Source organism: Protobothrops mucrosquamatus, unplaced genomic scaffold (assembly GCF_001527695.2).
Source record: "Protobothrops mucrosquamatus isolate PMUCROS unplaced genomic scaffold, P.Mucros_1.0 scaffold2, whole genome shotgun sequence".
NCBI classification, from domain to species: domain Eukaryota; kingdom Metazoa; phylum Chordata; class Lepidosauria; order Squamata; family Viperidae; genus Protobothrops; species Protobothrops mucrosquamatus.
The window spans coordinates 1,592,895-1,604,409 of record NW_015386389.1 but is presented as its reverse complement, the minus strand read 5'-3'; the positions used below and the strand labels follow the sequence as shown (position 1 = coordinate 1,604,409).

At 42.4% G+C, this 11,515-nt stretch overlaps 1 protein-coding gene across 1 annotated transcript in view; it reads right to left on the bottom strand.

The window, feature by feature from the left end:
- Positions 1-9,004: 9,004 nt before the first annotated feature.
- Positions 9,005-11,515, bottom strand: part of RNF219 (ring finger protein 219) — a 39,018-nt gene continuing 36,507 nt past the window's right edge. Inside the window, exon 6 of the mRNA XM_015832344.1 lies at positions 9,005-10,570. Coding sequence (XP_015687830.1) covers positions 9,016-10,570 — 1,555 coding nt within the window. The 3' untranslated portion in view covers positions 9,005-9,015. The remainder of the gene's footprint in view (positions 10,571-11,515) is intronic.

The window sequence follows — 11,515 nt, the reverse complement described above, 5'->3', positions numbered from 1 at the left end:
CCAGCTTCACTTAACAACTATGTTACTAAGTTAACAACTGCAAACGATTCGTTTAACAATTGGGGCGGGAAAGGTCATAAAATGGGGCAAAACTCAACCAAGGTTTCATTTAGCAACATAAATTTTGGGCTCAGTTGCGGTTGTTAAGTCAAGGACTGTCTGTATTCTGACCTCATGAGAATGCGGGCTTGAAATCTCACCAACCGGCCCATTTTAAAGATGTATCAGTCCAAGGTTTATTTAACGTCCAAAGTAAGCTTGTGGGTTTATAGCCAATGCAAGGCAGGGAGGGGGGGGGGAGTTTGATTCACACTACAGGAGAAACACAAATCTTGTCAGCTGCGGGTTGCTTCAGAGGAGGAAATGGTGGTGAAATGGTAAAATGGCAAACATGATAAATAAAAAAGAAACGGGAGCTTAGCTGGGAATCACATCTCAATAAAAGAGGATCCCAGGATGACTAGTTCAGGGGTAGGCAACCTTGGCTCTTTTATGACTCGTGGACTTCAACTCCCAGAATTCCTGAGCCAGCCTGGCTCAGCATGGAAACCTCTCCATTTCTCCTCAGCATGGCTGGCTCAGGAATTCTGGGAGTTGAAGTCCACGAGTCATAAAAGAGCCAAGGTCTAGTTTATACAGAGAGCTCTGGGATCCCTTTGGATCAGGTTGTACCTGGCTTGGGCTAAGCACCAAGGGATCTGAGGATTGAGGTGGCTATGATGTGGTCACAGTCATTACTATAAAAAGGGTAATTTGTTTAACAGGACAAATCAGTGAGATTGAATAACAGGCAGACTAACAAGCATTTGGAGACAGAACAAGCTGCCCTTCACTCTTTCTTCAAGTAACTGAAGGCAGGACAAGAAGCAACGGATGGAAACTAATCAAGGAGAGAAGCAACCTAGAACTAAGGAGAAATTTCCTGACAGTTAGAACAATTAACCAGTGGAACAACCTGCCTCCAGAAATTGTGGCTGTTCCAACACTGGAAGTTTTTAAGAAGAGACTGGACAGCCATTTGTCCGAAATGGTATAGGGTTTCCTGCCTGAGCAGGGGGTTGGACTAGATGACCTCCAAGGTACCTTCCAACTTTATTATTATTATTATTATTATTATTATTATTATTATTATTATTATTATTATTATTATTATTATTATTATTAGTAGTAGTAGTAGTAGTAGTAGTAGTAATAGTAGTAGTAGTAGTAGTACTTTTTTCATGATGAGATAATCACCTGGGACAGCTTGATGATGATGATGATGATGATGATGATGATGATGATGATGATGATAGCCATTCAGCCATGTCTGACTTTCGACTATTCTACGGGCCAGGTTTCTCCCCATTTTTCAATCTTGTGCTGCTTCTTTGAGTTTTTCTATGCTCTGGTTGGGTGTCAGCTTTGATGGTGTCCAGCCACCATGTTCTTTGGTGGCTTGGTTTCCTTTTACTGCTAACTCTTCCAAACACAATGGCTTTCTCCAGTGAATTCCCCTGCATAACATGGCCAAAATAAGTGAAATGGCAGTTTTGTGAGTTTTCCTTCCAGTAACACATCTGGTATTAAGAGCTCCACGATTTGCTTCTTGGTCACCTTTGCTGTCCAAGGAGTACTCAGGAGCCTTCCCCAGTCGATTGTCTTCATATCTTGCTTTTTTAAGGTCCAACTTTCACAACCGTAGACAGCTAAGGGGACACACAATAGAGTGGACTAACCTACATTTGGTTGCCAGGCTGATATCCTTGTTGTTCCATATTTATCTCGTGTTCACCATGGTTGTGCGACCCTGTGCAATCCAGCCATTTTATTTCTGGGCTGCATTAACCCTCTGAACGATCTGCACTTTCCTAGGAAAGTGATATTTTCCACGCATTTGATCTAGCAATACTTTTATACTTCTAACTGAAGCTTCAAAGTGTGTTGTATTTCCCTCACGGCACAATATACTAAGAGACCTCTTTTGTTTACTTCCATGAAACAAATACACTGACAACATATGGCCAGTTTCAGTATTTCAGTGGTAGAATCTGGGCATGTCTCACAATACATGATTTTAGGGGTTCTCAGCAACTGGCAGGTGCCACCTCAGATCTAAGCCATCATGTTGTTTGCTTGGTTTGGCTCAGCATGCTCCGCCAGACTAGCTGCTGCGATTTGAAAAACATGGTTTATTGCACCTCATGCGAACAATCAGCTTCTTGAACTCTGGAATGCCACCACGGTCAGACTGGGTAAAACTGGGCTAGTGGTTGAAAAAAAGGATCTACATTTTATTTGTTCCAGCACAACATTTTCTGCTCAGAGTAGCAACGGTTCATCTCATCTGGTCAGAAAAACTATCTTCTGTTTCGACACTTAAATAGGTCTGTTTTGAATTAGCCACGACAACGCATACGTGCGCTTAACAAAATAAGGCGGCCTTGTCACAAACATCTTTAAAAAAACCCGCAAGCTTTCAGCTTTAAACCTGAGCTATAGGTGAAAGTCTAACCTATGATGCATTATATTTGTTCTCACGTCGTTCCACTTTGCCTCAGTTTCCTATATGCCATTTGAGAATAAAACTGTCCCATTTTGGTAGCGGAACCAAGACAGAAACCAAATTGGATTTAAAGGAATTGACTTCCAATTCAATGGATTTAATTATGATTATCTTCATTTACCACAACCTGGCTGATTTGGGCTGATCTTGAAAAAGCAAACAGGGTATCAGATCTGCCATCTTCAGCTTCTTCGCTTCGCTGGCATAAAACACAGGGGGAGGAAGGAAGGAATTTTGGATAGTAAAGTTCAAGCATGGGAAGGGGAAGACAAATGGCAGGAGAGGAAACACATTGACAAGAATCAGAGATGCCAAACCGGAATAAGCGAGCCTCCAAGGACACCTGGCTTGGGAACAGAATACAAAACTACATTAAGAGGCGCCCAGCATCAAAGCGGTTCCCTCCAAAATATCAAAATGATCTTCTATTGCAGGGCTTTTCAACCTTTTCACCCATTGTACCACTTTTAGGATGTGGCAACATCCGAGTACCACCAGTTGCCTAGCAAGGTGTCAAAAACTTGATGACCAAAAAAAAAAAAAAAAGGAAAAAAGTGATAAAGTACAGGTAGTCCTCGACTTACAACAGTTCGCTTAGTGACTGTTTGAAGTTACAATGGCACTGAAAAAAGTGCCCCCCAAGCCACAGCCGAGCAAGACACCTGCCTGCCCACCCGGCGGTGCTCTTCCTCCTGTCCGAGTATTTCTTGTTGTGAGCATTGCTGTTGAGGATTGGCAGTGGGGGTTGGGTGGGGGGGGGTGTTTGGTTTTTATTCCCCCCTGTCTGCTGGGTGGTTGTAGCAGGTTTTGGTCACTTCACATGACCCTGGGACACTGTGACCGTCATAAATATGAATCAGTTGCCAAGCATCTGAATGTAAATCACAAGACTCTGGAGATGCTGCAACATTCCAGCTGATCGGTGCTTCTTCTGGGCTCAGCAGAAGCGCCAGGATCAGCGCCGAGCTCCAGCTGGAGCCTGGCACTGATCCTGGCGCTTCCACTGAGCCTTGACAGTCCCGAAGAAGCGCTGATCCTGGCGCTTCCGCTGAGCCCTGACAGCCCTGCAGCTCCAGCCATCTCTCACTCAGGCTTGGGCGATGCTGCAGCTCATTCCCCTCTCCCGCTACCACTTTTCTAGGATGGTCGCGTACCACCTGCCAGGTGCCAATGTACCACAGGAGGTACCCGTACCACTGGTTGAAAATCCTTGTTCTATTGGACATTGATGGCCTGGTCAGGGTGGGAAGGCCAGGGAAAGGGGGAAAAGTGTAACCTTTGCGCAGGAATATTCAGATCTAATTTCACTTTCGCTGCAGCCACTTAACTTTAGTAAAAGAACTTTAAATCACTTCACCCAAATGGAGTCGAGGGTCTTTCTTTCCTAGAGACCAAAGTTGGGGCAGGTCTGACACAGGCTGAGTACTTGGGATTCAATTAGATTGACAGAAAGACCATCTTTTAAAAAATGCATCAACAAACCTTTAAAAAAAAAAGATTGGTAAAAGTGAACAAACATCAAGTAGCCATGAGGAGCTGAACAAAAATAAAGGGAGAGTTCACCTTTTTTCACTAGTTGATCCTACTAAAAATTACAATTTAGTATCAAGTTTTGGGAGGTGCTTGAATCACATGCAACCCTTATAGTATTGTTGTACATTAATTTTTTTGGATATAAAGGTGATCCATAAATGTGAAATTTAACTGTCTGATGTTCATTACTGTAGGACGATTAATATATGTAACCACTGTGTGTGCATATCCAGATTGAATACCTGTGGATTTTGCTATGCAAAGCAGTTGACTTTCTACCTGGGCGAGGCCCCATAATTAATATTATGCACTGAAAATGACCAAGGCTCAGTTGGGAGTGCCAGAACTGCTAGTGAGGCACATTATCTTCTTGGAAGATAAATGCCATATAAATAAAACTGAAACCCAATTTGTAACCTAAATTATTGTTTATTCAAGGGTAATTTGTTCTGATCTTATTCTCCAGTACACAAGCATTAACTGATTGATGCTGAACTCGTAAAAAGCTTTAATTACTCCACTTCAAGTGGAACTTTCCTTTTTAATAACTAGGAAGCGTTCCGACACTCCCTTCAATATCCTAAAGTAAACAGGATTGATATTATGTTTCTTTGCAAGCCTGATGATCAAATCAAAATTCAGAGGTTTCCGTGACTTTTCTGATAATTTCTATAACTGATAAAAGTTGCACTCATAACCAGAAATTTTATAGACCGTTATATTAAGCCAGAAACATTTTAAGATTTTGATCCAGGTTGATGTATACTAAGTCTGTTAATCTTAAAAGTGCCACATTATCTGATTATTGTTGGAATAAAAAAATAAGAAATTTACCTGAGATTTTTTTTCATTAGTCATGGATAGCTCAGATTTGAAAAGAAGCATAACGCTGATGCTCTTTACTTTAGGATGGGCTAAACCCCATCTTTTAAGTAGAAAACCATCAATATTTTTAGCAAAAATGGCTTTTTACTGAAGCACCTTAAGTCTGAATAAACAAAAGACTATCATGAAGATCCTTGCTTCCTTTCTGGTGAGTTTCTAAAAGGTCTGTTCTCTTCCTTTTATTTTTTAACCATTAAATATAATAGACAGTGACTAGAAAGCTTATGCCAGCAACCGGCTTACGTGTCTCAATTTAACTAGGATGCCATTATTTCTTATGCTTAGGAATACGAGAAGGAAAAGCTAGTATATGACCTATTTCACAGAAGTGACAAATTTGACAAGTAACTGCATTAGCCTGTTGCAACAAGTACGACAGTTTGCAATGACAGGGAGGATGAAATAAGATCACCCCATATTTAGGATTTGGGATTTTCTTCTTTAAAATCCATTCTGATAATCCAGTTTTTCTTAAGTCCTGTAGTTGAATGCGATTTTGCCCTTGGCTGCTACCACTCTCAAGTTGGGAAGGTCTTTCTGACGAAGTTAGCAACCTTGCAAAATTATGTGCTTTGCTCCATCAGTCACAAATAACGCCCTGATGGAATGTGGGGGAAAGCACACAGGGTAAAGAAAAGAACCTTATATGTTATAAAACTAGCTGCTAGCTTGGAAGATATTCTGTTTTCTCTAAAGCGACTTCCTAAAAAATCCAGCCTCACTGTTAATCATCTTCAGTTGAGGTTTCCTTCACTTCAGTGCATTCTTCTTTGTTCTTCTATAAAGATCCTTCCTATCGTTTCTGGAATAATAATAATAATAATAATAATAATAATAATAATAATAATAATAATAATAATAATAATAATAATAATAATAATAGTAAAATTGGAAGGGACCTTGGAGGTCATCTAGTCCAACCCCCTGCTCAGGCAGGAAACCCTATACCATTTCGGACAGATGGCTGTCCAGTCTCTTCTTAAAAACTTCCAGTGTTGGAGCATTCACTGCTTCTGGAGGCAGGTTGTTCCACGTTCTAAGTGTCAGGAAGTTTCTCCTTAGTTCTAGGTTGCTTCTCTCTCTGATGAGTTTCCATCCGTTGCTTCTTGTCCTGCCTTCAGGCACTTTGGAGAATAGCTTGACTCCCTCTTCTTTGGGGCAGCCCCTGAGATACTGGAACATTGCTGTCATGTCCCCCCTCGTCCTTCTCTTCGTTAAACTAGACATACCCAATTCCAGCAACCGTTCCTTATATGTTTTAGCCTCCAGTCCCCTAATCATCTTTGTTGCTCTTCTCTGTACTCTTTCTAGATGGATATATTCTAAATATAATAATTTGAGGGGGCTCAGGAGGTCATCGAGTCCAACCCCCTGCTAAGGCAGGAAACCCCATACCATTCACCGCTTCTGGAGGCAGGTTGTTCCACTGGTTAGTTGTTCTCACTGTCCTTTTCAATCTCAGCTTTTGACCAAGTCATATACCTTAAACCTTTTTTAGAGTTATCAACATCAACCAAGATAGTTGCAGCACTGTTAGTCCAGAATGGCTGTCCAGATGTTTAGGTAGACTGACAGGGTGTTCCATTCTTTTACTTCCCCGGTGAGTTTAAGAGATGGCTTGTTACTTATGAACACCTTCAGCAACGCATGTCCTTCTGGTTTCAAGAGATAAGATCGTATTTATTCTGTGGGGATGCATTCTATATAACTCTGTTCATGCTGGTGAGCATTTTTTTTTTGCTATTCCATATTTATTTGCTATTGGTCTAATTAAATCTGTGCAACCTTAATCTGATATGGTTAATGCTCTTTTCCAGGTTTGCCCATAAAAGACCCATAACTTTATGGGACAACATGATGTCATTACCAATGTTTTACTTTCTGTTTCTGACAAAGAATTTGTCTGCTGATTTACACAAAGTAATCAATTTCCACTAAAAACAACACACTTTTGATTTGGGGGCACTAATGTATATTCAGCAACAATTCTACCACATTCAGTAAAGGTAATAATAATAATAATAATAAAGTTGGAAGGGACCTTGGAGGTCATCGAGTCCAACCCCCTGCCCAGGCAGGAACCCTACACCATTTCAGACAAATGGCTGTCCAGTCTCTTCTTAAAAACTTCCAGTGTTGGAGCATTCACCACTTCTGGAGGCAGGCAGTTCCATTGGTTAATTGTTCTAACTGTCAGGAAGTTTCTCCTTAGTTCTAAGTTGCTTCTCTCCTTGGTCAGTTTCCACCCGTTGCTTCTCGTCCTGCCTTCAGGTGCTTTGGAGAATAGCTTGACTCCCTCTTCTTTGTGGCAGCCCCTGAAATATTGGAACATGGCTATCATGTCCCCCCTCATCCTTCTGTTCGTTAAACTAGTGTTTATTCTTCTTCACAAATATCTCATCTCTTGTCAACTTCTTGTAAATCTGCTGCTACAGTTGTAAGTCTTGAGCTGCAGGCACCTAAAATATCCAAGGTTTTGTACAGCATAGCTCAAAAATCCCCGCACCTATTTGGATTAACCTAAAGTCTTAACTTGGTCTGCAAATATTGTCCTAGTCTATCTATATATAAATAAAAATGTAAATGTTTGTTTGTTCAAAATCTTAAATCTCTGAAAGTTCTTCACCGATTGCTTTGAAATTTTCACACAACGTTGCATTCGAATATGTGCGTGTTTTTATATACCTATATTATATAGATGTCACACCTGTGACAGGTAAAAACATGCTTTTTTAAAAAAAACAGCGCCATCTGTTGGATGTAAAAGCAACACACGCTTTTACCAGACTGAGCCACAGCAACGCGTGGCTGGGTAGAGCTAGTTGAAAATAAAAAAGGATACAACCATTTGTGTTTATCTGATGCCTGACAGTGGAATTTCCTGATAATGATCCAAATATGGGCCTGTCCCATCCAGATTCTGACCCATTGTTTGAAATTATAGATAATATATATTTACACATATCCAGAATGTCAGCTAATACAGCTCTATCAACTATACTTGTATTACCTTACTTTAACAAAAAGTGTGCACGCTCCTATCAGAAAACAAACTAATGAAAATTCAGAAAGGATTTCTAATTATACAAGTTCACAATCCTTGTCTGCGTTAATTGAATACTCGAAGCAACATCAAATGGTTACGGTGCTTGTGACTTTTTCTTCTTCTTTATTCACTCCACATAGAAAATCATGCAGTATTAATGTAAAACAGTACAGTATTCATGTAAAATGCACATTCGGTAAACAAGCCATTAGCATACCAACCCATTTTTTATGAACTACACAGACACAAATCACGTACTCTTGTACAACAATGGAGCACCGGGGAAGTGGGAGGGAGGAGGAGAAGGAGAGAATTAAAAGCAGTGTTTTAACCAAATTTCCTTAAAAAAAAACAAAAAAAAAACTGGATTCTCCAACTGAAGCAAACTGACATTTTCTCCCCAAACTAAAAACTTGTCAAAGAAAGGTGTTAACAGCTACACATTAAAAGCTATAATTCAGCACAGAGATAGACTGACTCATGCAGCTAAGGAACAGGCAAACATTTTTTTATTCTCAGAGCCGGGTTCTACAAGAAGCCAGGCTAGGCAATAGTTGTCATCAGTGTTGCCTATGAAAAACCAGCTAAAAAGCTGTCCACAGATGCCTTTACCTATAGAAAGTCTGGTTTCAACGCTGAACCATTTTGAAGATCTGTCACACTCAGTAACTGGACATATAAAGAGCAGTGGACATTCATACAACCTAAACTTTAAAAATAACCCAAGATATCAAAACTTGAAGAGCTCCTCTTAACGAAGAGCTCTATACTTGAGACACAAGAGAGAATATTCAAGCTCCATCACTCAGATTTTCAAATAATGGACAGACTGAGATCAAAGGAGGCCTCGTGAAGAATATCCTGTAGACATAAAGTGGAGAGTGAGAAGGTGAACAGTTTCCACATTGGCACTATATATATACATATAGTGCTTTTGACACTATACATATATATATATATATATAGTGCTTTAAAAAAACAAAACAAAAAAAGAAGACATAACAAATCAGTTCTTGGTGGTTTTTGATGGACTTGCACTGGACAGGCTGCTCTGAATTTTCCTTTTGGCCGATGAATGGATGCTTTTGGCTTTTCTGTCGGGTACGAACGATGAAGACCAAGGAGACTGGAGTTGGTTGTGGAGGTTTTGAAGCTCAGGAGCCATCTTAAAGAGAGAGGAGCCCAGTTTATGCTCGTCAAAAGGTCCTTGAGAGCTGTTGAAAAGAAAGCTTGGGGAAAGCTCTCTTTGGAATAAGAAGCTCTGAGGCTTTATTTCACTCGTTTCAGAAGTCCGGCCTGCAAACAGCGGGAAAGACTCCGCGGTTTCTAGCGACGATGGAGAAAGGATGGAAAAAGTCGCAAATTTCCACTCGTTCCCCTCTTCTGAAGGATCCCCGCTGAGAGGACTCTTCAGAGGACGCGGCTCTTTCCTTTCCTTTTCGTTCTTCCCGTTTTCGGTTAAGTGATCGGGACACTGGGTGGTCTTGCAAGAATTATCCAGGTCAGAAGAAGACCTGGAGGTGTAATAGGGGCTCTTGCTGTTGTCCGACTCCGACATCATGGAATCCAGTTCAGAAATCTTATCGAGGTACGCCGCGTCCATAGACGCCTCGCTAGATGTCCGGGTGCGATTCATTTCGGAAGAACGAACCGCGTGCAGTTTTTTCAGCACGCCCGGAGTATGGCTTTTTCCGCTTGATTTGGATAAAGACTCTGCAGAGTCACTGGTGGCCGTGTTGGGTTCCGAACCTTCGAAGTCCAGGTTCTCGCCATAATGTGGCTGGCACCTGTTCCAAAAGTCTGGCTTGTCTGAAGAGAAGCAACCTTCCTTGCGTTCGCTACTCTCGCAGCTGCTTACGCTGTGCTCTGGGGAATCTTTGTTACCGTCGTCGGAAGCCTCTCCGAAGTCCTCAAATTCCAATTTCCTTAGGAAGGTTGACGGCTCACTCGAGGTTTCCTCTTTCGCCGCCGGGTCGTCCTTATTATTGGGAGTGTTTAACTGCAAGCAACTGAGAGACAACGGAGTGCACGGATCCGGAAGATCGTAGAGTTCTTCTTTGTAGGGTGCACAGTCCTCAATTTTATCCCAGGCTGGCTCCGAACAGGTATCCATGTCAGAGCTGCCAATATCCAAAAGACCCTCTTGAGAGCTTCGGAAAACATCTCTTCCAGCAGACCCTGGGGTAACCGGATCATCCGAACAAGCCTGGCTAGCTGAATTTAAGCAGACATCATTGCTGGTCCCTAAAAGTCCTGCTGGCTCCTCAAGATCGCTAGGGCTATGACTAGCGCATAAACAAGTTGGATCTATGGGTTCTTGAGGGCTTGGGGAAGCCTTGCTGGGAGGACTTTCACAGTCTTTATCCTCCATGGAGGCGGCAGTTACATTTTCCGGGCTTGTGCTTTTCCTCTGGTCCCATTCCCGCTTCATCTGTGCGATCTGTGACTCCAGGTCTTCTATGTAGGCATCACTCCTTTCCAACGCCTTCTTAAGACGGTTCGTTTCCTGCTCACATTGCTCCAGCCTGGTTTGAAGGGCTGCCATGGTGAACCTCCCTAACCTGCAAACAAGCAAGGAAACAAACAAATAAATAAGCAGAAAGAATCCAACAAAAATGAAAGGAACACTGACGCAACACCGACAAAAGGTACTATGGTCAACGCAATTTCCTAGAGATCATGTCAGAAGAAAAGGACGGGAGTAGATCATCTAGAGCAGTGGCTCTCAACCTTTTTAATGCCGCGACCCCCAACCGGTCATAAGTCGAGGACTAAACCGGTCGTAAGTCGAGGACTAAACCGGTCGTAAGTCGAGGACTACCCAACCGGTCGTAAGTCGAGGACTTTCCCTGCCCGGGAGCGCCGCGCATGCATGGTTCCGCCCCCTGCGCCGGCCGAGGCGTAGCTGGCAAGCGGCAGAGACGGAGCAGGCCGACCACCAGCTGGCCCAGCTCAAGGGAGGTAAGGCACCCGCCGGAAAAGGGGGAAAAAATGGCGGACAGCCTTGCTTGGCGACCCCCGTGAAATGGTCGATCGACCCCAAATGGGGTCGCGACCCATAGGTTGAGAACCGGTGATCTAGAGAACATGCTACAGGCAGTCCTTAACTTACAACAGTTCACGTAGTGACTGTTCGGAGTTACAACGGCACTGAAAAAAGTGACTTATGGCCATTTTTCACACTTAGAGGGCCATGGCAGCATCCCCAGGGTCACATGATCAAAAATCAAGATGCTTGGCAACTGACTCACATTTATGATGGTCGCAGTGTCCTGGGGTCATGTGATCCCCTTTTGATCCCCTTCTGACAAGCATCATCTGGGGAAGCCAATTCACTTAACAATCAGTGGTTCACTTAACAAATGTGGCAAGAAAAGTTGTGAAGTGGGGCAAAAACTCACTTAACAAATGTCTCACTTAGTAAATTTGGGGCTCAACTGTGGTTGTAAGTTGAGGACTACCTGTATTTACTTCGAAACCCAGCCTAAATCACAGACAACCCTGTT